The sequence below is a fragment of the Dendrobates tinctorius genome, unplaced genomic scaffold, assembly GCF_039654945.1.
Source record: "Dendrobates tinctorius isolate UK_male_01 unplaced genomic scaffold, ASM3965494v1 ptg000212l, whole genome shotgun sequence".
Classification (NCBI taxonomy): domain Eukaryota; kingdom Metazoa; phylum Chordata; class Amphibia; order Anura; family Dendrobatidae; genus Dendrobates; species Dendrobates tinctorius.
The window spans coordinates 645,191-673,072 of NW_027361879.1; the positions used below are offsets into that span (position 1 = coordinate 645,191).

The following is a 27,882-nucleotide window of genomic DNA, read 5'->3' on the forward strand; positions in this document are numbered from 1 at the left end:
ATTTATCACCACTGAAATCTGCTACAATGGGCATGTGAGCACCAGAACTGGACCATGAAGGAATGGAGGAAGGCAGCCTGATCTTATAAATCACATTATGACTTCAACGTTCTGGTGCCAGATACCACAGGAGCCTTCTGAGGTCTTGTTGGGTCTATGCCTTGATGGGTCAGAGCTGTTCTGGTCCAGTGCAATGACATTTGCCGCCCACACGATCTCCTGTCTGTACTGTGGCATCAGATGACCACACACAGGGCTGCAGCAGGAACAGCTGGGTGCAGGTGCATCTCTACATAGGAATGCATTGAAGTTGGGGTGGGGGTTAGGCTGTACATAGAAATCATTGCTCTCAGTGTGAACAGGAGGTCTGAGTCACACTGCACACACTAATGACTAATCCAGCTATATAGGACATGCATTTCAATGGAGCAATGGGGACACTGCTGCTATTATCACAACTACATCTCTGCAGCTGACAAAGAGACCATGGCTGTGTGCAATTACACTGAAGGCACTGGCACATGTCTTTTACCTGGGTGCCAAACCTTCATTTGCATCTTCTGTTCCAGCAGGGACACTTTTGTGCAGGTGTCAGACATCCCTCAGTGCAGTTCTAAAAAAAGATCTACAGTTACAAGGTGCAGTTCTGGGCTTCGCCGCCGGGGGACAGTGGAGAGCACTGTGCTTGCAATGTGTATGGGAGGAATTAGGTAGGTGTGTGTGTGAGTCTAAGAATCAAAGCTGAGGCAGAGAGGGATACACAAGTCATTGGTACAGCTCCCTGGCATCTTGGCACAGCTCTGCTCCCATATGCATCTGTCCTTTTCTGCATAGCCAACCCTACTTCTTGCATTGCAGCCTCACTAGAAGGCATTGAGGAGGATGCCAGGACCTACTGGTGAAGGATGACAGGACCAAGCCAGCTGCTGCAGACCTCCCCAGTGCCCTGCAAAGCATCCTTCCTGCACTGATCCTGGGCTGCCCATTGCTGTGACTACCCCCTGCTCAATGCCTGACAATGGGATGGATATTTGCACTGCCCTTCTCTTTCCTTTGCACCCCCAGCTTTGCCTTTAGCTCCCACTTTGACTCTGGTAAGTTGGAGCAGCCTTTATTTTCTTGATTTGCTTCTATTTGTTTGCCTTAGAATTTGGTTTGTTTGCTCCCCCTTCCACCCATTCTGGAGGAGACAGATCTCCAGACTCCCCTCCCACTCCTTCTGCATAGCCCTCCCTTCTGCGGATTGATTGTGAGCTCTGGATGGTACCTGCTGGCTCTGGGCTTGTTTTGGGGGTTGTTGCAGTCATTGCACCCTGTGGTGGGTTGCAGTCTATTGCAGCTGCTGGGGAGGGCTCCCTCTGGCCTGGGCACTGTAGAGGGGGCTGCACAATTACATGTGGATTAAGTGCTGAGTGCTCCAGGATCAGACAGATGACATGCAAGCTCTGCTGGGTCTCACTGGGGGCTGGGGGCTGGATGGATGATGGATCAGCTAAATTCCAGGTAATCATTCCCCTCCCCCTCATTGTACAGTCAAACACTGGAGTCCTCACTGTCATGTCTCCACAGTGCTGGGATACAATGTAGCACTGGAGACAAGAATATTGGAGGAATGCAATGGAGCTTACAGCTCTGCAATACTGCTGTCTGCTTCCAAGTATGTAGTGGACACATACTGCCATGTGTATAGCGTAGTATACAGCCAGGTGTATAGTGTAGTATACCGCCAAGTATATAGCGTAGTATACTGCCATGTATATAGTGTAGTATACTGCCATGTGTATAGCGTAGTATACAGCCAGGTGTATAGTGTAGTATACCGCCAAGTATATAGCGTAGTATACTACCATGTATATAGCGTAGTATACTGCCATGTATATAGCGTAGTATACTGCCATGTGTATAGCGTAGTATACTGCCAGGTGTATAGTGGACGTATACCGCCAAGTATATAGCGTAGTATACCGCCAAGTATCTAGCGTAGTATACTGCCATGTGTATAGCGTAGTATACAGCCAGGTGTATAGTGGACGTATACCGCCAGGTGTATAGTGGACATATACCGCCAAGTATATAGTGTAGTATACTGCCGTGTATAGCGTAGTATACTGCCATGTGTATAGCGTAGTATACTGCCAGGTGTATAGTGGACGTATACCGCCAAGTATATAGCGTAGTATACCGCCAAGTATGTAGCGTAGTATACTGCCATGTGTATAGCGTAGTATACAGCCAGGTGTATAGTGGACGTATACCGCCAGGTGTATAGTGGACGTATACCGCCAGGTGTATAGTGGACGTATACCGCCAGGTGTATAGTGTAGTATACTGCCATGTGTATAGCGTAGTATACTGCCATGTGTATAGCGTAGTATACAGCCAGGTGTATAGTGGACGTATACCGCCAAGTATATAGCGTAGTATACTGCCATGTGTATAGCGTAGTATACAGCCAGGTGTATAGTGTACGTATACCGCCAAGTATATAGTGTAGTATACCGCCAAGTATATAGTGTAGTATACCGCCAAGTATATAGCGTAGTATACAGCCAGGTGTATAGTGTAGTATACCGCCAAGTATATAGCGTAGTATACTGCCATGTATATAGCGTAGTATACTGCCATGTATATAGCGTAGTATACAGCCAGGTGTATAGTGGACGTATACCGCCAAGTATATAGTGTAGTATACTGCCATGTGTATAGCGTAGTATACTGCCATGTGTATAGTGGACGTATACTGCCATGTATATAGCGTAGTATACTGCCATGTGTATAGCGTAGTATACAGCCAGGTGTATAGTGGACGTATACCGCCAGGTGTATAGTGGACGTATACCGCCAGGTGTATAGTGGACGTATACCGCCAAGTATATAGTGTAGTATACTGCCATGTGTATAGCGTAGTATACTGCCATGTGTATAGCGTAGTATACAGCCAGGTGTATAGTGGACGTATACCGCCAAGTATATAGCGTAGTATACTGCCATGTGTATAGCGTAGTATACAGCCAGGTGTATAGTGTACGTATACCGCCAAGTATATAGTGTAGTATACCGCCAAGTATATAGTGTAGTATACCGCCAAGTATATAGCGTAGTATACAGCCAGGTGTATAGTGTAGTATACCGCCAAGTATATAGCGTAGTATACTGCCATGTATATAGCGTAGTATACTGCCATGTGTATAGCGTAGTATACAGCCAGGTGTATAGTGTAGTATACCGCCAAGTATATAGCGTAGTATACTGCCATGTATATAGTGTAGTATACTGCCATGTGTATAGCGTAGTATACAGCCAGGTGTATAGTGTAGTATACCGCCAAGTATATAGCGTAGTATACTGCCATGTATATAGCGTAGTATACTGCCATGTATATAGCGTAGTATACTGCCATGTGTATAGCGTAGTATACTGCCAGGTGTATAGTGGACGTATACCGCCAAGTATATAGCGTAGTATACCGCCAAGTATCTAGCGTAGTATACTGCCATGTGTATAGCGTAGTATACAGCCAGGTGTATAGTGGACGTATACCGCCAGGTGTATAGTGGACATATACCGCCAAGTATATAGTGTAGTATACTGCCGTGTATAGCGTAGTATACTGCCATGTGTATAGCGTAGTATACTGCCAGGTGTATAGTGGACGTATACCGCCAAGTATATAGCGTAGTATACCGCCAAGTATGTAGCGTAGTATACTGCCATGTGTATAGCGTAGTATACAGCCAGGTGTATAGTGGACGTATACCGCCAGGTGTATAGTGGACGTATACCGCCAGGTGTATAGTGTAGTATACTGCCATGTGTATAGCGTAGTATACTGCCATGTGTATAGCGTAGTATACAGCCAGGTGTATAGTGGACGTATACCGCCAAGTATATAGCGTAGTATACTGCCATGTGTATAGCGTAGTATACAGCCAGGTGTATAGTGTACGTATACCGCCAAGTATATAGTGTAGTATACCGCCAAGTATATAGTGTAGTATACCGCCAAGTATATAGCGTAGTATACAGCCAGGTGTATAGTGTAGTATACCGCCAAGTATATAGCGTAGTATACTGCCATGTATATAGCGTAGTATACTGCCATGTATATAGCGTAGTATACAGCCAGGTGTATAGTGGACGTATACCGCCAAGTATATAGTGTAGTATACTGCCATGTGTATAGCGTAGTATACTGCCATGTGTATAGTGGACGTATACTGCCATGTATATAGCGTAGTATACTGCCATGTGTATAGCGTAGTATACAGCCAGGTGTATAGTGGACGTATACCGCCAGGTGTATAGTGGACGTATACCGCCAGGTGTATAGTGGACGTATACCGCCAAGTATATAGTGTAGTATACTGCCATGTGTATAGCGTAGTATACTGCCATGTGTATAGCGTAGTATACAGCCAGGTGTATAGTGGACGTATACCGCCAAGTATATAGCGTAGTATACTGCCATGTGTATAGCGTAGTATACAGCCAGGTGTATAGTGTACGTATACCGCCAAGTATATAGTGTAGTATACCGCCAAGTATATAGTGTAGTATACCGCCAAGTATATAGCGTAGTATACAGCCAGGTGTATAGTGTAGTATACCGCCAAGTATATAGCGTAGTATACTGCCATGTATATAGCGTAGTATACTGCCATGTGTATAGCGTAGTATACAGCCAGGTGTATAGTGGACGTATACCGCCAAGTATATAGTGTAGTATACTGCCATGTGTATAGTGGACGTATACTGCCATGTATATAGCGTAGTATACTGCCATGTGTATAGCGTAGTATACAGCCAGGTGTATAGTGGACGTATACCGCCAGGTGTATAGTGGACGTATACCGCCAAGTATATAGTGTAGTATACTGCCATGTGTATAGCGTAGTATACAGCCAGGTGTATAGTGGACGTATACCGCCAAGTATATAGCGTAGTATACTGCCATGTGTATAGCGTAGTATACAGCCAGGTGTATAGTGTACGTATACCGCCAAGTATATAGTGTAGTATACCGCCAAGTATATAGTGTAGTATACCGCCAAGTATATAGCGTAGTATACCGCCAAGTATATAGCGTAGTATACAGCCAGGTGTATAGTGTAGTATACCGCCAAGTATATAGCGTAGTATACTGCCATGTATATAGCGTAGTATACTGCCATGTGTATAGCGTAGTATACAGCCAGGTGTATAGTGGACGTATACCGCCAAGTATATAGTGTAGTATACTGCCATGTGTATAGCGTAGTATACTGCCATGTGTATAGTGGACGTATACTGCCAAGTATATAGCGTAGTATACTGCCATGTGTATAGCGTAGTATACAGCCAGGTGTATAGTGGACGTATACCGCCAAGTATATAGTGTAGTATACTGCCATGTGTATAGTGGACGTATAACACCATGTATATAGCGTAGTATACTGCCATGTATAGAGTGAACGTATATATAACGCCATGTATATAGCGTAGTATACTGCCATGTGTATAGTGGACGCATACTGCCATGTATATAGCGTAGTATACAGCCAGGTGTATAGTGGACGTATACCGCCAAGTATATAGTGTAGTATACTGCCATGTGTATAGTGTAGTATACTGCCTTGTATATAGCGTAGTACACTGCCATGTGTATAGTGTACGCATACTGCCAGGTATATAGCGTAGTATACTGCCATGTGTATAGTGGACGCATACTGCCAGGTATATAGCGTAGTATACTGCCATGTGTATAGTGGACGCATACTGCCATGTGTATAATGTACATATACTGCCAGGTATGTAATGTAGTCATATGCCATGTATATAGTGGACATATACCGCCATGTATATCATGTAGCAATACTGCCAGGTATGTAATATAGTCATACTGCCATGTGTACAGTGTACGCATACTGCCATGTATATAGCGTAGTATACTGCCATGTGTATAGTGTACGCATACTGCCATGTGTATAGTGGACGCATACTGCCATGTATATAGCGTAGTATACTGCCATGTGTATAGCGTACTCATACTGCCATGTATATAGCGTAGTATACTGCCATGTCTATAGCGTAGTATACTGCCATGTGTATAGTGTACGCATACTGCCATGTCTATAGCGTAGTATACTGCCATGTGTATAGTGTACGCATACTGCCATGTATATAGCGTAGTATACTGCCATGTGTATAGTGGATGCATACTGCCATGTATATAATATACATATACTGCCAAGTATGTAATATAATTATACTGCCATTTATATAGCGTAGTATACTGCCATGTGTATAGTGGATGCATACTGCCATGTATATAATGTACATGTACTGCCAGGTATGTAATATAATCATACTGCCATGTATATAGTGTAGTATTCTGTCATGTGTACAGAGGACGCATACCATCATGTATATAATGTAGCAATACTGACATGTATATAGTGGACTTATACCACCGTGTATATTGTAGCAATACCGCCAGGTATGTAATATAGTTAGTCATGCTGCCATGTATATAATGTACATATACTGCCATGTATATAATGTACATTTAACATTTACTGCCAGGTATGCAATATAGTCATACTGCCATGTATATAATGGACATATACTGCCATGTATATAATGGACATATACTGCCATGTATATAATGTAGTATGCTGCCAGGAAATATAATCATAATGCCATCTATAACGAGTAGCTATACTGCCATGTTTATAATATAGTCATACTTCCAAGTATATTCTACAGTTATACTGCCATGTATACAGCATAGTAAACTGACAACAATACATATCACAATGTATATCATGTAGCAATACTGCCGGGTATGTAATATAGTAATACTGCCATGTGTACAGTGTACGCATACTGCCATGTATATAGCGTAGTATACTGCCATGTGTATAGTGGACGCATACTGCCATGTGTATAATGTACATATACTGCCAGGTATGTAATGTAGTCATATGCCATGTATATAGTGGACATATACCGCCATGTATATCATGTAGCAATACTGCCAGGTATGTAATATAGTCATACTGCCATGTGTACAGTGTACGCATACTGCCATGTATATAGCGTAGTATACTGCCATGTGTATAGTGTACGCATACTGCCATGTGTATAGTGGACGCATACTGCCATGTATATAGCGTAGTATACTGCCATGTGTATAGCGTACTCATACTGCCATGTATATAGCGTAGTATACTGCCATGTCTATAGCGTAGTATACTGCCATGTGTATAGTGTACGCATACTGCCATGTCTATAGCGTAGTATACTGCCATGTGTATAGTGTACGCATACTGCCATGTATATAGCGTAGTATACTGCCATGTGTATAGTGGATGCATACTGCCATGTATATAATATACATATACTGCCAAGTATGTAATATAATTATACTGCCATTTATATAGCGTAGTATACTGCCATGTGTATAGTGGATGCATACTGCCATGTATATAATGTACATGTACTGCCAGGTATGTAATATAATCATACTGCCATGTATATAGTGTAGTATTCTGTCATGTGTACAGAGGACGCATACCATCATGTATATAATGTAGCAATACTGACATGTATATAGTGGACTTATACCACCGTGTATATTGTAGCAATACCGCCAGGTATGTAATATAGTTAGTCATGCTGCCATGTATATAATGTACATATACTGCCATGTATATAATGTACATTTAACATTTACTGCCAGGTATGCAATATAGTCATACTGCCATGTATATAATGGACATATACTGCCATGTATATAATGGACATATACTGCCATGTATATAATGTAGTATGCTGCCAGGAAATATAATCATAATGCCATCTATAACGAGTAGCTATACTGCCATGTTTATAATATAGTCATACTTCCAAGTATATTCTACAGTTATACTGCCATGTATACAGCATAGTAAACTGACAACAATACATATCACAATGTATATCATGTAGCAATACTGCCGGGTATGTAATATAGTAATACTGCCATGTGTACAGTGTACGCATACTGCCATGTATATAGCGTAGTATACTGCCATGTGTATAGTGGACGCATACTGCCATGTGTATAATGTACATATACTGCCAGGTATGTAATGTAGTCATATGCCATGTATATAGTGGACATATACCGCCATGTATATCATGTAGCAATACTGCCAGGTATGTAATATAGTCATACTGCCATGTGTACAGTGTACGCATACTGCCATGTATATAGCGTAGTATACTGCCATGTGTATAGTGTACGCATACTGCCATGTGTATAGTGGACGCATACTGCCATGTATATAGCGTAGTATACTGCCATGTGTATAGCGTACTCATACTGCCATGTATATAGCGTAGTATACTGCCATGTCTATAGCGTAGTATACTGCCATGTGTATAGTGTACGCATACTGCCATGTCTATAGCGTAGTATACTGCCATGTGTATAGTGTACGCATACTGCCATGTATATAGCGTAGTATACTGCCATGTGTATAGTGGATGCATACTGCCATGTATATAATATACATATACTGCCAAGTATGTAATATAATTATACTGCCATTTATATAGCGTAGTATACTGCCATGTGTATAGTGGATGCATACTGCCATGTATATAATGTACATGTACTGCCAGGTATGTAATATAATCATACTGCCATGTATATAGTGTAGTATTCTGTCATGTGTACAGAGGACGCATACCATCATGTATATAATGTAGCAATACTGACATGTATATAGTGGACTTATACCACCGTGTATATTGTAGCAATACCGCCAGGTATGTAATATAGTTAGTCATGCTGCCATGTATATAATGTACATATACTGCCATGTATATAATGTACATTTAACATTTACTGCCAGGTATGCAATATAGTCATACTGCCATGTATATAATGGACATATACTGCCATGTATATAATGGACATATACTGCCATGTATATAATGTAGTATGCTGCCAGGAAATATAATCATAATGCCATCTATAACGAGTAGCTATACTGCCATGTTTATAATATAGTCATACTTCCAAGTATATTCTACAGTTATACTGCCATGTATACAGCATAGTAAACTGACAACAATACATACCACAATGTATATCATGTAGCAATACTGCCGGGTATGTAATATAGTAATACTGCCATGTATATAATGTACTATTTGCCATGTGTAAAATCTAGTTATACCACCATGTATATCATGTATTTATACTGCAATGTATAGAATATAGTCATAATGCCACCTATAAAATGTAGCAATATTGCCATGTATCTAATGTAGTCATAGTTCCAAGTATATAGTGTAGTTATACTGCCATGTATATAGCATAGTATACTGCCATGTATATAATGTACATATACTGCCAATATATCATGTAGCAATACTGTCATTATATAGTGCAGTTATACTGGTCTTTATACACTGTTGACTACACTGCCATGTATATAATGTAATAATACCGCCATGTATGGTATATAATATAGCTATACTGTCAAGGATATATTATAGTCATATTGCCATGTATATAATATACGTATACCGCCATGCATGCAGCATAGTCATACTGCCATGTACATAACAGTTATACTGGCTTGTACTATATATAATGTAGTCATACTGCCATGAATATAATAAAATTGTGCTGCCACATATACAATGAAGGTATAATACTATGCATATAATGTACAGTTGCAATCAAAATTATTAACCCTTTTTGTAAATTCAGCTTTTTAGCAAAACTTACAAACTTTTTGCTGCTTGCAATCAAACAAGAACACTGTAAATAGCTCAACCCAACTAATATAACAAGTGGTTAATTCAGCACAAAATGCCACCTTTACTGACTACTTCAGTCTCTGAATTGTTCTCCCCTCCATGACAAGCATCTTTAGTACTCAGTAAAGCCTCTCTGGCTGTAATGACCTGCTGCAACCATCATGCATAGCCAGACACCAGCGTTCCCAAGGATTCTTAGGCCGTTCTTCAAATTGCCTCCAGATCACTGATATTCTTGGGTTTGCTGCGACTGCCTTTCTCAAAGCCTATAGGACTCAAGTCAAGCGACTAGGATGGACACTTTAGAATCTTCCAGAACTTCTGAATCCTAACCTTGGCTGACTTTGATGGATTTTTGGGATCAATGTCCTGTTGAAAATTCCAATAACATCTAAGCTTCAGCTGTCTCACAAAAGGCATGCTATTTTCTCATAGGAAATCCTGATACTTGATTGAATCCATATTCCCATCCAACAAGTTTACAGTAGTAAAAGAAGCAAAGCAGGCCTAGACCATCACTGAGCCAGCACCATGCTTCACTGTTGGCATCACGGAGCCACCGATATGCTGGACTATAGCTATCACTGAGCCACTGCTATGCTTTACTATAGGCATCACCAGGCCACCAACATGCTTCACTGTTGACATCAACAATCCACTAACATGCTTCACTGGAGATATCACAGAGCTACTGACATTCTTCACTGTAGGTAGTACTGATCTACTTCTATGCTTCAGTATAGGCATCACTGAGCCACTACCATGCGTCACCGTAGTCATCACTCAGTTACAGCCATGCTTCATTGTAGGCATCATTGAACCATCATCATACTTCACTGTAGGAATCATCGAGCTACTGCCATGCTTTACTGTAAGCAGGGTGTTTTTTCCAGCATCATTCTTTCTCCTCATGATATACCACTGGTCCATAAACCGGAAAAGTTCCAGTTTTGTTTCATCACTGCACAGAGCAAAATCATAAAACTTTTGTAGCCTATTTTATGGATTTGAGCATATTGTAGCTAACTTTTCTTGTGCTTTGGGTCAGTAGAGATGATGTCTTTTAGTTTGGCATGGAGGGCTTCAGCATTTAGTATGCGCCTTACTGTCCTAACTGAAATCTTAGTACCTGCTTCCACCAAATCTAGCTACAGGTCTTCTGCTGACCATTGTGGGTCTTTGACCACTGACCTCCTCAGGAATCTGGTGGTGGGGAGTAACATATTTCTTCTACCAGGTAGTGGAGCCAGTGTTTCTATAACTTTGAACCTATTAATTATGTTTAATACTTTAGGAACATTCACTGCCTGTATATGTTTTATCCTTTTCCTTGTTTGTGCAGACAGTGATCTCTTCACTGTTGGGACCACTTTCTTGACGACCTGAGAATATTAGTGACCTTGAGGCCCATAAACAATAGGCTAATGTTCCTCAAGAACGCTGCCAGAATCACATTTGCAGCGGGGTCATAACAGGCAAAGAGGCTCTACAAAGTTCTAGAGATGCTTGTAACGGTGCGGCAAAGAAATTAGGCTATTTTCACACTAGCATCGTGTGACGTACGTCGCAATGCGCCGTTTTGGAGAAAAAACGCATCCTGCAAAGTTGCCCGCAGGATGCGTTTTTTTCTCCATAGACTTGCATTAGCGACGCATTGCGACGTATGGCCACACGTCGCATCCATCGTGCGACGGTTGCGTCGTGTTTTGGCGGCCGCGTTTACATGTAACTTTTTTTTGCGTCGTGTCCGCCATTTTCGACCGCGCGCGCGCCCCGAAACTCCACCCCCTCCTCCCTGGACATTACAATGGGGCAGCGGATGCGTTGAAAAACTGCATCCGCTGCCCCCGTTGTGAAAATCTTTCACAACGTGCGTCGGTACGTCGGCCCGACGCTTTGCGACGTACGTCACACGACACTAGTGTGAAAGTAGCCTTAGACTGCAGTAATCAATAAAAGTTGCAATTTGTGTTACATTTGGAGAAACCACTAGTTATATTAGTTGTTTTGAGTTATTTATATTGTCGCCATGTTGATGGTACACACTGATGGCACGCGGTAGACGGCCTTTCATTAGATTTTGGGGCCCCTGGAGTAAAGGTGATGGGGTGGTGGTACTATAGTTGTCATTGCGGCCATAGGGGAGATGAAAAACTACCCATCACCGACTGATGAAAAAAGGAGGTAAGGGGGCCCATTTCCACCTCCAAAACACGAGGAATAGTGCTTTTTGATGAGCTCTTGAGCTGCAAAGGGCCCATATGTATTTGTTGCACAGGGGCCCTTTTAATGTGGTTGTAACGCATGTGTAACTTGTACTCCACTAACCTGCAGTCTAAGCTTATCCCTCTTAAAATAGGGGGTCTACCGAACACCCCAAAAGTTCTAATTAGTTATGAGTTCTTCTTCTGAACTCTCTGATTCTCCTTAAGGCATTTAACCCTTTGCTACATGTACTTTTGCACAGGACTGCAGGCTCATTTGACTGGGCACCTCATGGTGTTACTGCTCTTAAGCCCAGGAGCCGCCAGGCTTGTCAGATAAACATCCGTCCTGGAAGTGTCTGCCTGTGCCTCTATTAATAGGTGCCAGTGAAGGAGGAAAAAGGCGGGTCACGGGGCATTTCCTAATCCCGGACACAGAGACATGTCTCGGTGAGGAGTGAACTCTGTAGTGCCTGTGGGTTCATAGATTAAGGAGAAGTGATCTAGAAGAAAAACTGTGTTTGTTGCCCTTAGCAACCCATCACAACCCTGCTTTCATTTTTCTATAACTGTTTAAAAAATGAAAGCTGAACTCTAATTGGTCTGATTTGACCGTGCCGTGATTGGTTGCTGTGGGAAACAAACTCAGCGTTGTATCGGGTCTTTTTTTTTTCTGAAAAACAAGCTTAAGTTTTTGCTGTTTCTATTTCAGAGGTTTTTGTTTCCATAACAACCAATCATAGCACAGCTTTAATTTTTCTATAGCGGTTTTAAGAATGAAAGCCGAGCTCTGATTGGTCGCTATAGGTAACAAGGACAGGTTTTACTAAATGAGGCCCACTGTCTAAATGAAAAACTGTCTTTGTTGCCCACAGCAACCAATGTTCATTTTTCAAGAGTACTGTAAGAAATTAAAGCTGTGCTTTGATTGGTTGATGTGGGCACATGGCTGACTCCAATAGCTATAGCTTTTTTATGTTTAGGTTAATAACATTGTATCAAGGCTTCTGCACAACAAGATGTATTTTTTTTTCTTTATAATTTTAAGGGTCCATACAAAAATTTTATGTATTTTTCTTCCATTTTTTAGGAAACAAGGTGCCCCCCAAAAAACGGATTTTTTTTTTTCCAGAAGTCACTGTATGTGATAAATAATATCATATTTTTATTAAGTAGGCACACTGAGACCCCAATATGTACATTTTTTTTCTTTTTATGAATCTCTAAATATATATACTGTATGTGTACATATGTATATATGTATACACACACATACATAAACTATATTATATATATATACTGTATATACATACATACACATTCAGTGGGTACGGAAAGTATTCAGACCCATCTACATTTTTCACTCTTTCTTTCATTGCAGCACCCCATCTTGACTGAAAATAACCAGACATGTAGACATTTTTGCAAATTTATTAAAAAAGAAAAACTGAAATATCACATGGTCATAAGTATTCAGACCCTTTGCTCAGTATTGAGTAGAAGCACCCTTTTGAGCTAGTACAGCCATAAGTCTTCTTGGGAATGATGCAACAAGTTTTCACACCTTGGTTTTGGGGATCCTCTGCCATTCTTCCTTGCATAGTCTCAGTTCCATCAGGTTCAGTAGCGTAGCTACCGGGGGGGGTGTTAGGGGGAGCGGTGGCCCCCCCGGGCCCCGTGCTCTGAGGGGGCCCACCCACTGTAGCTGTATCTGCCGCAGAGCAGGGAGAATCAATCTCCTCCCTGCTCTGCTTTGTTCTCTCTTCTGTGTGCACAGGACCTGTGATGAGGTCACAGGAGGGGAGGAGTCAGGTCACATGATCAGGGGCCTCAGTGTATGCAGGCCTCAGTGTATGCAGGACTCTGCTGTGCTGGTTGTCATGGTGCTGGATGAGGGGAAGTTTGTGTGGGGTCAGGATGGGTTTACAGGGTGCATGTAGCAGAGGTGAGTGTGTACAAGGTGTATGGAGTGGAGCTGTGTCTGTACTTGTTGTACGGAGCGGAGCCGTGTGTGTACGAGGTGTACGGAGCGGAGCCGTGTGTACGGAGCAGAGCCGTGTGTGTATGAGGTGTACGGAGCGCAGCCATGTGTGTACGAGCGAGGTGTACGGAGCGGAGCCGTGTGTGTACGAGCGAGGTGTACGGAGCGGAGCCGTGTGTGTACGAGCGAGGTGTACGGAGCGGAGCCGTGTGTGTACGAGCGAGGTGTACGGAGCGGAGCCGTGTGTGTACGAGGTGTATGGAGCGGAGCCGGGTGTGTACGAGGTGTATGGAGCGGAGCCGGGTGTGTATGAGGTGTACGGAGCAGAGCCATGTGTGTACGAGGAGCCGGGTGTGTACGAGGTATACGGAGCGGAGCCGGGTGTGTACGAGGTGTGCGGAGCGGAGCCGTGTGTGTACGAGAGAGGTGTACAGAGCGGAGCCGTGTGTGTACGAAGTGTACGGAGCGGAGCCGTGTGTGTACGAGCGAGGTGTACGGAGCGGAGCCATATGTGTACGAGGTGTATGGAGCGTAGCCGGGTGTGTACGAGGAGCCGGGTGTGTACGAGGTGTACGGAGCGGAGCCGGGTGTGTACGAGGTGTGCGGAGCGGAGCCGTGTGTGTACGAGAGAAGTGTACAGAGCGGAGCCGTGTGTGTACGAAGTGTACGGAGCGGAGCCGTGTGTACGAGCGAGGTGTACGGAGCGGAGCCATGTGTGTACGAGGTGTACTGAGCGAAGATGTGTACGAGGTGTACGTAGCGAAGCCGTGTGTTTACGAGGTGTAAAGAGTGGAGCCGTGTGTGTACGAGGTGTACAGAACGGAGCCCTGTGTGTGCAAAGTGTACGGAGCTGAGCCGTGTGTGTACGGAGTGAAGCCACATGTGTATGGAGCGGAGCCATGTGTGTTGTGAGTTCATTTTCACCTTCGTCACTGAGGTCTGGTGAACTCCCTATTCTGGTAAAGGAAGGTAATGAGCCTGATTATCAGGCACCTGAGCCTAATGAGGATGACTGGCTGAGTGGAGTCACGGACTGGATATAAGGCTGCCGACGCCCTTCTGCCCTGCGGGTGATTTCTCTGTGGACTTCTAGGACACCAGTCTGATTCCTGCTCCTCTAAAGCTAAGTTTTCTGCTTTGCCTGTTAGCATTTGTGTTTTGTGTTTGTTTTTTTCTTGCTTTTCTGGATTTTGCCATTCCCTGCTGGGGTGAGCTGAATCTCCTTTTGCCGTTTGCTCTGTCTTCAGAATATTCCTGAGTACTGACATAGCTTTTTTGAAGCCTAGTGTCTTCAGGGCCTTTTTCACTGTCAGTCTGTTGGCTCTTATTTTCATAGGGTTTTTCACGGATTGCAGACAGCATCCTTCCTGTCCTTTCCTAACTAGTTAGCTTGGGCCCTGTCTTTGCTCAGTCTATCTTTCTGTCTGTGTTATTGTTTTCATCTTGCTTCACCGTCATTATATGTTGGGGGCTGCCTATTGCTTTGGGGTCTGCTCTGGGCAGTTTAGATTTCCCCTTTCTTTAGGCCTATTTAATTCTCCGGCTGTGATCGAGGGGTCTAGGGCATCGTAGGAACCCCCCACGGCTACTGTTAGTTGTTGTGGATAGGATCAGGGGTCTGCAATCCGATAGCTGCCAACCTCTCTGGTTTTCTGGACTTAGCTAGCATTTCTGTTTTTGCCTCCTACGGTGACTCAATCATAACACATGTGTGTATGGGGTGTACGGAGCGGAGCCATGTGTATGCGGTGTACGGAGCGGAGCCGCGTGTGTACGGGGTGTACGAAACGGAGCCCTAAGTGTACGGAGCTGAGCAGAGCCATGTGTATACGGGGTGTACGGAGTGGAGCCGCGTGTGTATGGAGCATAGCCGCATGTGTACGAGGTGTACAGAGTGGAACCGCATGTGTACAAGGTGTACAGAGTGGAACCGCGTTTGTATGAGGTGTATGGAGCAAAGCCATATGTGTACAAGGTTTACGGAGTGGAGCCATATGTATACAAGGTGTACAGAGCGTGGCTGCGAGTGTACAAGATGTACGGAGCAGAGCCACATGTGTACGAGGTTTACGGAGTGAAGCCATGTGTGTACTGACTCTAAGTTGAGCCGTGTGTATGCTAGGTGTACAGAGCGGAGCCGTGTGTGTATGAGGTGTGCGGAGCCATGCATGTACAAGGTTTATAGTGGGGAGCATTCATACCTCCCAATCATACCGGATCCAGTGGGACAGTCCCGATTTTGAGAGAGAGTCTGCCCCACTGCCCTGGCCGGGATCTTACCTTTCCCCTGGACACAGGAGTACACGGTGGAGCCCCGAGGACTCGAAGCACTTTAAAATTCACACGTGACGTTCCACCGGAAGTGACGTGCTAGAAGCTGACCAGAAAGGAGGTAATTTCAGGAGGAGATTGTGACGGAACCATGGAGGCACTTCAGGGAATGCTTCAGATCCATCACCGTGTCCTCCTCCAGCGCGGACAGCGGGACCGCCTTGGACTCGGGGATGTCGGCCATGTGAGCGGATCATGATATGTCCTGCATCGGGAGGCTCAGGTGGGCATTACAATGGGAGCCGGGCTGCTATAGTATCTTTATAGAATCTCTCTCTGTTTCTTTCTCTCTGTTCTCTTTTTCTCTCTCTGTTCTTTCTTTCTCTAATCTTCCTTTTCTTTTTCGCTGTACTTTCTTTCTCTCTCTTGTTTCTTTCTTTCTTTCCCCTCTTCCTTTCTCTCTCTCTGTTCTTTTTTTGCTCTGTTCTTTTTTTGCTCTGTTCTTTCTTTCTTCCCCCTTTCTTTCTCTCTCTAATCTTTCTTTCTCTCTCTAATCTTTCTTTCTTTCTCTCTGTTCTTCGTTTCTCTCTCTCTGTTCTTTCCCCTCTTTCTTTCTTTCTCTCCTCTCTTTCTCTCTCTCTAATCTTTCTTTATAATGTAGCCCCCTTCATATGGTGTAATACAGCCCCCCAAAGAATATAATGTAGCCCCTTCAGAATATAATGCAGCCCCCCCCCCATAGGGTATTATGCTGCCCCCCTCATGGGGTATCATGCTGCCCTCCCTTATATGGGATATCATGCTGACCCCTTATACGTGGTATCATGCTGCCCCCCGTCATGCGGGGTATCATACTACCCCCCTCATACGGGGTATTATGCTGCCCCCCATCCTACTGGGTATCATGCTGCCCCCTCCTCATATGGGATATATCATGCTGTCCCCTCTTACGGGTATCATGCTGCCGCCCCCCCATAGGGGTATCATAATCATGCAACCAGGACTCACTATATAAATGAAAAAAAAAACACTATACTCACCTCTCCTCCTTGCTCCCACGCTGATTTCGGCGGTGACTCTGCTCCGATGTCAGGAGCTGCGCTGCAGTCAGACCAGCACACAGCGTAATATCAATACTGGTCTTTTTATATATAGATTATTTTTAGCAACAGCTCGGTCATTTGCTTAGATTCTCTGGTTAGGGACCCACTCAAAAGTTTTGCTCCCCCCTAAACCAAAACCCTAGCTACGCCTCTGATCAGGTTGGATGGTGAACATTGGTGGACAGACATTTTCAGGTCTCTCCAGAGATGCACAATTGTGTTTAGGTCAGGGCTGTGGCTGGGCCAGTCAAGACTGGTCACAGAGTTCTGAAGCCACTCCTTTGTTATTTTAGCTGTGTGCTTAAGGTCAGTGTTTTGTTGAAAGGTGAACCTTCAGCCAAGTCTGACGTCCAGAGCACTCTGGAAGAGGTTTTCATCCCGGATATCTCTGTAATTGGCCGCATTCATGTTTCCTTCAATGGCAACCAGTCATCCTATCCCTGCAGCTGAAGAACACCCCCATAGCATGATGCTGCCACCACCATGTTTCACTGTTGGGATTGTGTTGGGCAGGTGATGAGCAGTGCCTGGTTTTCTCCACACATACCCCTTAGAATTATCACCAAAAAGATCTATTTTCGTCTCATCAGACTAGAGAATCTTATTTCTCATAGTCTGGGAGTCCTTCATGTGTCTTTTAGCAAACTTTAGGCAGGCTTTCATTTGTCTTGCATTGAAGAGAGGCTTCCGTCAGGACACTCTGCCACAAAGGCCCGACTGGTGGAGGGCTGCAGTCATAGTTGACTTTGTGGAACTTTCTCCCATCTCCATACTGTATCTGTTGAGCTCAGCCACAGTGATCTGGGGGTTCTCCTTTACTTCTCTCACCAAGGCTCTTCTCCCACGATTGTTCAGTTTGGCTGGACGAGACAGGCAGGTCTAGGAAGACTTCTGGTGGTCCCAAACTTCTTCCATTTAAGGATTATGGAGGCCACTGTGCTCTTAGGAACCTTGAGTACTGCAGAAATTCTTTTGTAAACGTGACCAGATCTGTGCCTTGTCACAATTCTGTCTCTAAGCTCCTTGGCCAGTTCCTTTGACCTCATGATTCTGATGTGGTCTAACGTGCACTGTGAGCTGTGAGGTCTTATATAGACAGGTGTGTGCCTTTACAAATCAAGTCCTATCAGTTTAATTAAACACAGCTGGACGCCAATGAAGGAGTAGAACCATCTCAAGGAGGATCACAAGGAAATGGACAGCGTGTGACTTAAATATGAGTGTCTGTGCAAAGGGTCTGAAACTCTGAATAATTATGACCATGTGATATTTCGGTTTTTCTTTTTCAATAAATTTGCAAAAATTCCTACATTTGTTTTTTCCGTCAAGATGGGGTGTGTACATTAATGAGAAAAAAAAAAATGAACTTTTTTGAATTTACCAAATGGCTGCATTGAAACAGAGTGAAAAATTTAAGGCTGAGTGCAGACGTACTTTTCAGCCCTGCGGATTTTTCCGCACAGAATTGAAGAAATCCGCAGGTCAAATGACCTGCATTTTTCCTGTGGATTTCTTCCATTTTTAATGCGGTTTTCTTGCGGTTTTTGTGCGGTTTTCCACTGCGGTTTTCTCCCTGCGGATTTGGAGACAGGGGAGATGGAAAACCGCACAAAAGAAGTGACATGCTGCGGATTTTGTACCGCAGGAAAACCGCGCGGAAAAAACCGCAGCGTCTGCACAGCGGGTTTTTTTTCATTGAGTTTAATGCTACTGTACATCACAATGCGGATATGCAGCGTTTCTGCGTGGTAAAATCCGCTGCGGATCCGCTAGATATCTGCATCGTGTGCACACAGCCTAAAGGGGTCTGAATACTTTCAGTACCCACTGTATATATACCATATGTATATATATTACATATACAGTATATACACACACATATTTGTGTGTGCGCGCGTATATATATATATATATATATATATATTATTTTTTTTTGTTGCTGTTTATTTTACATTTTAGGGGTTTTTTTTGGATTTCTTAATTCTCCTTTACATTGATCACTAGTACGATACACTGTAGTATTGTAATATCACAGTGCATTGTAAAATTGCCAATCTCCTATGTAACCCCTTCCCATAATAGGGCAGAGTGGGCCCTCCTGGTTCTGTGGGCCTGGCACTTGCCTGGATTCACCAATTGCTGATGCCGACCTTAGCAACAAAAACAATTTTTCTTTTAGATCGTTTCATAAATCTGCTCAAAGATCTTACCGTTGACACTTCATATCAAAGAACAAGATTATAATCCAGGTTTGTAGCGTATAAAATGGAAAAATAAAATGAACCCTTTCTTCCGCATACAACCGACTGCTGCATCTGGGGGGTCACCTCCACATTGAGAACATGGAACCTGTTTTTAGGATTGGTGGGTCCCAGCAGTTGATACACCAGTAGATATACATTTGAAGAGATTTCATCTACTTTGCAAGTACTCCACTACGCTGTCGATTTTCCATCATAAAATCCACAATGAAAACTAATCCTCCCTGTGTGCATGTAGCCTAAGGGTGGGTTCACATGTAGAGTACCTTTGCACCAAGGCTAAATCTGCCCCCAAATTCTCAATTTAATAAAGGGTTATTCCCAATTTCATAGATATTTCTAAATACAAACAATTTAGCAATTTACTGTTTATTATAATTTTAAGTGGTTCTTGAGATATTAAACGCTTTTCTCCTGTTTCTAGCTCCTTGCCTTAGAGACTGACTGCGGCTTTTCGACAGCATTACATGCGCTGTGCTTACAAGCTCTTTTCTATTCAGCTTTTAAGAACCTGTCACGATCCATTTTTGGATCTGTCACAGTTTGGGCTGCTCACATTTAAACTTTTTTCCTTTCTGGCCATCGGGGGTTAATGTCGGTTTTCCCCCTGGTGGCCGCTGATGTTACTACATGTTTAGTTAGTCTGCTGGTGGTGACCATTCTCTCCTTCCTATATAAGGTCACCCCAGGCATCAGCTGGTGTTGGTGATACACTCCCTTTTGGATACCAACCGTGGTCAAGACAGGAGCTGGCTGAGAGCAGTGGTGCTTCTGCTGAATGCTGATCTGGTGCCTTACTCTGCTGCTTGGTGCATTGCAGCAGAGAAAGCTAAGTTTTGTTTTTTAGTTGATTTAACCCCGAGGTGTCTGTCTTATCTTTCCTTTGGTTTTTTGGTGCAGTTCACTTTTTTCCCTGTCTCATCTCCTGGGGAGGGGGCTGGGGGTTTAGCTCAGGGCTAAACAGTAGATAGGGACAGGTCGGTGACTTGGGCCTCACTACCATCAAGTGTACCCCCAAGTTCAGGAAAGTCAGGGCACCCCCTTAGCCTGAGGGACAGTTCAGAGGCCCAGGTTCCTCGTCCCCTGTTTTCCCACTATTGCCCCGTGACAGAACCGTTTTGAAGCTCGCCAGGATTGCTGGATCGCGCCGTTACCTCCTAATCCCGGCTGGTTGGCATATTGCTTACAAGCTAGACAGCAATGGTGGTCAGTCTCCTAGGCAACAAGGTGTAAACAAATAAAAAAAAAGTGTTAATATCTCAGAAACGGCTGCAAAATTTTAATAACCAGTAAATTGCAAAAAGTGTTTGTTTTTACAAGCACTGTCTGATAATATCAATCTATGAAGATGGGACTAACCCTTTAAATACAGATTTTCAGGCAGATTCACTGCTGAATTGACAGAGATTCCACTTTTTGAGCATATCTGCATCTAATGTCAAGATTTTGCAGCAGATTTGTACATGGCGTAAAAAATAGAACATGTGAATCCACCCTAAGAAAGTTGGATGATTTGGATATATTCCTGATCCATGGGAAGGGCTAAGTATCAAAGTTAGGAAATGTTTAGAGGTGCTCCAGTCAGATCCATGGAACACCTATTTACTGCGAGACCGATGGTGGTGGACTTTGAATGGAGTGGCATTGTGCATGTTCAACCATGTTAAATTCCACCTAGACCTAGGCCTTGTGAGTGAGAAAAAGGGATCAGGATCCCTATTCTGTCAATAGGTGGTGATTCACCTAGCATTTAGCAGGATTTGTTAGGGTGGTTTCACATTAGCGCTTTTTAAGCGCACGCACGGCCGGGGGTAGCTCCGCCCCCGAGCCGGCTCTCTGCCCGGCGTGCCCGCCCCTTGCTTGTTGCGCCGCCTCCTAGCGGACAGCGGCGCCTGCGATCGGCGCACCCTATCTTTAGCATAGGGTGCGCAGATCGTGCGCAGGCCGTGCGCTAGTTGCGCTTTGACCTGCGCTGCGCACTTTTGACGGTGCGCCGTGCGCGCCAAAATCGAACTTTTCGTCAAAAGTGCGCAGCGCAGGTCAAAGCGCAACTAGCGCACGGCCTGCGCACGATCTGCGCACCCTATGCTAAAGATAGGGTGCGCCGATCGCAGGCGCCGCTGTCCGCTAGGAGGCGGCGCTACAAGCAAGGGGCGGGCACGCCGGGCAGAGAGCTGGCTCGGGGGCGGAGCTACCCCCGGCCGTGCGTGCGCTTAAAAAGCGCTAATGTGAAACCACCCTTATGATTTTTGGCTGAAAGTCTTCCTTAACCCTTTTCTGCCGCAGCCATTTTTTTGGGCAGTGCTTTTGGTTTTTATACTTTTGTATTTTTCCGACAACATAGCCTTATGAGGGTTTGTTTTTTGCTGGACTAGTTTCAGTTTTGAATTACACTATTCACTTTACCATATAAGCTTCATTCACAGATCCGTATAATACTGGTAGGCCGGGATCACACACAGCGAGATACGGCCGAGTCTCGCAGGTTAAAACCAAGCTCTGGCACCGGCACTCTGGAGCGGAACGTGCGGCTCCATGTATTGCTGTGCGGATGCACGCTCCGCTCCAGAGTGCCGGCGCCAGAGCTTGGTTTTAACCTGCGAGACTCGGCCGTATCTCACTGTGTGTGATCCCGGCCATACTGAAAAATACAGTACCAGTGTCAACAGTGTTTTGGATCAGTAAGTCATCAGTGTGCCATCAGTGTGCCATCTGTTTTTTTCCAGTATGGCTTAAAGGGAACTGGTCACCAAGTTGGTCCCATATGAGATAAGACCAGTACCTTTCAGCCCTGAGATACAGCATTCTAATATGCTGCATATATGCCTCCAATCCGGCCTGCAAGACAAGAAAAAGACCTTTTATTGTACTCGCGGTCCGATCCGATGGACGTAGCTGTATTTGTCTGGTGCCTCCCAAAATTGTTTTTTTTTTTTTTTATTCTGAACTCTGCCTAAAAACATCAGTTTGTATCGCCATATTATAAGGTCCATGACTTTTCTATTTCTACACTGATGGAGCCTTGTCAGGGCTTGTTTTATGTGTGCTGAGCTGTAGTTTTTATTGATATCATTTTGGAATACATACCATGTTTTTTCACTTTTTATTGCATTTTTGGGGGAGGTGCGGTAACAGAGAAAAAGCAAAGATATTTTCACATGTAAAGCGCCATGGAATAAATGGCGCTATATAAATGCATAATAATAATAATAATATTTGTGTACAGGTTAAATCATTTTATATTATGGTCAAACTTTTGCAAGATGTGGCGATGATAACGAATATGTTTATTTTTTAATTCCTTTATATTTGTATTGTGAAACAGATGTGATTCAAACTTTTACATTTTTCACTTTTATATATATATTTTTTATTATATATATATATATATATATATATATATATATATATATATATATATATATATATATTGTGGGGAATAGATAGCTCAGCTGGGGATCTTTGCTTTGGCACAAGCGTGTGGCTATGAAGTCACTTCAGCAGACTAGCAATATGGACACGGCATATTTATTGTGCACACTTGTTATCCAATGTTACACATGCCAAACATGAAACAAAACGTCTAAGGCCGTCTGGCCACTAACTAACAATAGCAGGCTAACTACAAAATAAACCTATATAACAGCAAAGAAGTCCATGTAATCTTACTGTGTCAGCTCCCAGCTCAGCAGACGATAGACTGAGAGATCCCAGCTCCTCCTGATTATATCAGCTGGACCAGTCAGGAAACCAAAACCTGTATTGAATCAGTGGAGGGGGAACCACCAGTCCTTTCCATGCTGATCACCAAGGAAACCAGGACTGGATCACAGTGAAATAAACTGGCTTCATCATCAGTACAGGGAGACATATGAAATGAAACGGGGAGAAACATACCTGTTTTCTAGTACCTCTCCCCTTGGCACCTCACACACCCCCCTCCTCTGTTCGAGCCCGTGGGGTCGGACACGACGAGTCACCAAGCAGTGCGTTCTAGACAACGCATCTGCATTTCTGTGCGCTGTGCCTGCCCTGTGCTCAACGGAAAATTTAAACCCTTGTAATGCTAAGAACCAGCGTGTCACCCGTGCATTGCCTTCTTTTGCCCGGGACATCCATGTTAGGGGCGAATGGTCCGTCACTAGCCTAAACTGGCGACCTAGTAAATAATAGCGCAAGGTGCACAGGGCCAATTTCACAGCCAGGGCTTCCCGCTCAACTACACTGTAGTTCTTTTCTGCTCTCGTAAGCTTTCTGCTTAGATAGGCCACTGGGTGTTCCTCGCCATTTACTTCCTGAGACAAAACCGCGCCGAGGCCCACCCCAGAGGCGTCTGTTTGGACAATAAACTCCCGTTTAAAGTCTGGTGCAACCAACACTGGTTGGTCACAGAGGACTGTTTTCAATCGCTGAAAGGCCTCCTCTACTTCTGCGTTCCACTTTATTGTGACAGATTTCGACCCCTTAGTAAGATCTGTGAGAGGAGCTGCGATGGTCGCAAAATGTTTGATGAACCGCCTATAATAACCAACGATCCCTAAAAAAGCTCCAACCTGTTTTTTGGTTACCGGTCGTGGCCAATTTTGAATAGCATCCACTTTATTGGCTTGAGGCTTCACGACGCCTCTCCCTATGCTATATCCCAGATAGCGAGCCTCTTCCAATCCCAACGTACATTTCTTGGGATTGGCAGTCAACCCAGCTGTTTTTAAGGAGTCTAAAAGACGGCTTGTACTTTTGACAAATGTGTGTCCCAGTCATTGCTAAAGATAATAATGTCGTCCAAGTACGCAGATGCATACTGGCCATGGGGTTTTAGGACAATATCCATTAGACGTTGGAAGGTGGCTGCGGCACCATGCAACCCAAATGGCATATCTCGGTACTGGAATAATCCCTGGGGCGTAACAAAGGCAGTTTTCTCTTTGGCTGATTCCGTGAGGGGAATCTGCCAATAACCTTTTGTTAAGTCAATAGTAGATATGTACCTAGCCGAACCCAGTCTCTCTATCAGTTCATCGACTCTTGGCATCGGGTAGGCATCGAATTTCGATACTTCGTTTACTTTCCGAAAATCGTTACAAAATCGGATAGTCCCATCGGGTTTGGGCACCAGTACGATAGGGCTAGCCCAATCACTCCGGGACTCCTCAATGACCCCGAGCTCTAACATCTTCTTCACTTCCTGGGCAATGGCTTGTCTCCGAGCCTCCGGAATTCGATATGGTTTAAGCCGTACCCGCGCCTGTGGATCAGTAATAATGTCATGTTTAATTAGGTGAGTCCGGCCAGGAAGTTCCGAGAAAATATCTGCGTTCCTCTGTATGAACTCCCTGGTCTCTCGTTTTTGCCTTTCAGATAGCGTGTCTGCAATACCCACTTCTGGCGGAGCTACCTGGGGGTCCTTTACCTTAGAAGGTGGTGCCCTTCGAGGCCCATCCTCAAGGGCAGCTCCTGCCACCAGACTCTCCCTGTCCCGCCAGGCCTTAAGCAAGTTTATGTGGTATATTTGTTTGGGCTTTCTCTTGTCTGGTTGGTGTATCTTATAATTTACTTCACCTACTCGTTCCAGCACTTCGTATGGTCCCTGCCATTTCGCAAGAAATTTATTCTCTATGGTAGGCACCAATACCAACACCCTGTCTCCGGGTTGAAAGACTCGTGTTTTTGCCGCTCGGTTGTATACCGTGCTTTGGGCATGTTGTGCGCGCTCTAAACACTCTTTAACTATTGGCATAACTGCTGCAATTCGGTCCTGCATAAGTGTTATGTGTTCAATTACACTGCGATAAGGAGTTACCTCTTGTTCCCAAGTCTCCTTGGCAATATCTAACAGGCCTCTAGGACACCGCCCATAAACCAACTCAAAAGGTGAAAAGCCTGTGGAGGATTGGGGTACCTCACGTATAGCGAACAGGAGGTATGGTAGTAGGGCATCCCAATCTCTCCCGTCCTTATCCACCACCCTTTTCAACATTCCCTTTAGGGTTTTGTTAAAGCGCTCCACCAAACCATCAGTCTGAGGGTGATATACTGAGGTACGCAAATGGGAGATTTTTAGCAGTTTACATAAATCCTTAAGTATACGAGACATAAAGGGGGTCCCTTGATCCGTAAGTATCTCTTTCGGAATGCCAGTGCGGGAAAACATATTAACCAGCTCCTTTGAAATTGATTTCGCATTGGCATTCCGCAAGGGCACTGCTTCGGGATAACGCGTGGCGTAATCCAATACTACCAAAATGTACTGATGACCCCTGGCAGATTTAACTAATGGACCGACTATATCCATTGCTATCCTCTCGAAGGGCACCTCTATTATTGGTAAGGGCACTAAGGGGCTTCTAAAATGTGACATAGGTGCGGTCAATTGACACATAGGACATGACCGACAGTACTGGGTCACGTCTCCCACTAGACCCGGCCAAAAGAAACGTTGCAGAATACGGTGTTTTGTCTTTTCTACCGCCAGGTGTCCTCCCAAGGGATGTTTATGTGCCAACTCCAAAACTACCTGGCGAAAGGACTTAGGTACCACTAGTTGTTCTACCACCACCCCTCGCACCTTGTCTATGTGATACAACATATCCTGCTGCACCGCCACGTGTTGAACTCGTTTTGAGCCCCTGGGTACAATGGTCTTCCCTCGGAGACCTTTATGTTTTCCCACGCCCTTGCTAGAGTGAGATCCTGGTGCTGAGCGGTCCCGAACTTACCACGGGCCACCTCAAGGTCAGGCATTTCTAAAACATCCTCTAGCTGGTCTGCCTCGCCTGCATACACAGCCAGAGGAGAGTCCACAGATTCTAGTACTTCCTCTGAGATGAGTTCTCCGTCGTCTTGCTGCAATGGTTCAGGGGCTAGCTCCGGAGCACCGTCTTCAACTAGAGGGTTCATGCCACTTTTGAAGTTCCACAAGTCCCAAAATAAGGGAAAGTCTCTCCCCAGGATTACACTGTGTCCCATAGACTTTATGACTGCCGCCTGATGTCTTTTTGTCCCTACTGGCGTGGCAAGAATAACCCAGGCAGTGGGGTAGTTCTTAGTATCCCCATGGATGCAACTAATGCCCACGGTTAAGTTCGTTAGGGCGCTAGAGTCCACCAAACTGGCATGTACCAAAGTTACTTGACTGCCGGAATCCAAGACGGCATTCACACTATAACCGTCAACCTCGACATGGCACACGTGTTGTTCATTTCCCGTGAGGGTCTCCGCCACACAGACTGACTGCACATATAATGAAAGACGCCTCATAGCATTACAGTCCATTGGCTCTGTAGTCATTGGGAAGTTAGCTGCTACATGGCCAAGCCCGCGACATCGCCAACATTGTATAGGCCCTTGTCTCCTCGATGGAGATCCCAGACGAGGTCTGCTGGCTTGATGTGAGCCCGTACCACCTCCATAGTCCTTTGTAGGTCTGCTACCCTTCATCGTGACGTTCTCTTCTCATCTCTTTGAAGATGGAGTAGGTTTCGCAGGACTCTCCAGCGATTTCTTGGGGGGCCAGTGGGGTGCTAACGTCCCTTGGAGTAGGCTTTCAGAAGCATTGTAGCGTTCGACCATATTCACCAACTGGTCAGCGGTAGTTGGGTCACCCTGTCCAACCCACCTCTGGATCTTAGCGGGTAAGGACCGCAGGTACTTGTCTAGAACAACACGCTCCACCATCTGTGCGGACGTTAAAGCCTCCGGTTGCAGCCATTTTTTTACTAGATGGATGAGATCATGCATTTGTGAGCGGGCTGGCTGATGCTCCACAAAATTCCATAAATGCACCCTCTGTGCACGTACATACGTGTTTACTCCCAGCCTTGCCAGGATTTCGCCTTTGAGTTTGATATAGTCCATAGCATCCGCTCCACTCAGATCGTAATAGGCTTTTTGTGGATCTCCGCTCAGAAATGGAGCCACTACCTCAGCCCATCTGTCCAGTGGTAAGTGCTCACGTTCTGCAATACGTTCAAACACGGTGAGGTATGCTTCCACATCATCGTCTGCGGTCATTTTAAGCAAAGTCTTCTGTACGGCTTTCTGCGCACTAGCAGCGCTTTGTGCACGGTCTCCCTCATCTCGGGGTTGCCGAACCAAGGCCCGTTTTATTGCCTCCAACTGCTCTTGCTGCATCTGGTGTTGCTGCTCCAGAGCCTTCTGGAAGCAAGTATTAGTCTGCTGTTGTTGCACATTTGCTTGCAATAACTGCTTCACTAGTTCCTCCATATTACTGGACTCTTGGCTCTTCAAAAGCGCAGAAGCTTTCAGCC

The 27,882-nt window shown here is 44.6% G+C and overlaps 1 protein-coding gene across 6 annotated transcripts in view; it reads left to right on the forward strand.

Annotated features, from left to right (window-relative positions):
• Nucleotides 1-738: 738 nt before the first annotated feature.
• Nucleotides 739-27,882, forward strand: part of AATK (apoptosis associated tyrosine kinase) — a 191,429-nt gene continuing 164,285 nt past the window's right edge. For 5 of the 6 annotated variants that reach the window (XM_073554705.1, XM_073554706.1, XM_073554707.1 and 2 more), the window contains exon 1: nucleotides 739-1,094. In XM_073554705.1, the coding sequence (XP_073410806.1) occupies nucleotides 1,019-1,094 (76 nt within the window). In that variant the 5' untranslated portion in view covers nucleotides 739-1,018. Of the gene's footprint in view, nucleotides 1,095-1,227; nucleotides 1,504-27,882 lie in introns of those variants that run through there. The other variant, XM_073554710.1, reaches the window with a different exon arrangement.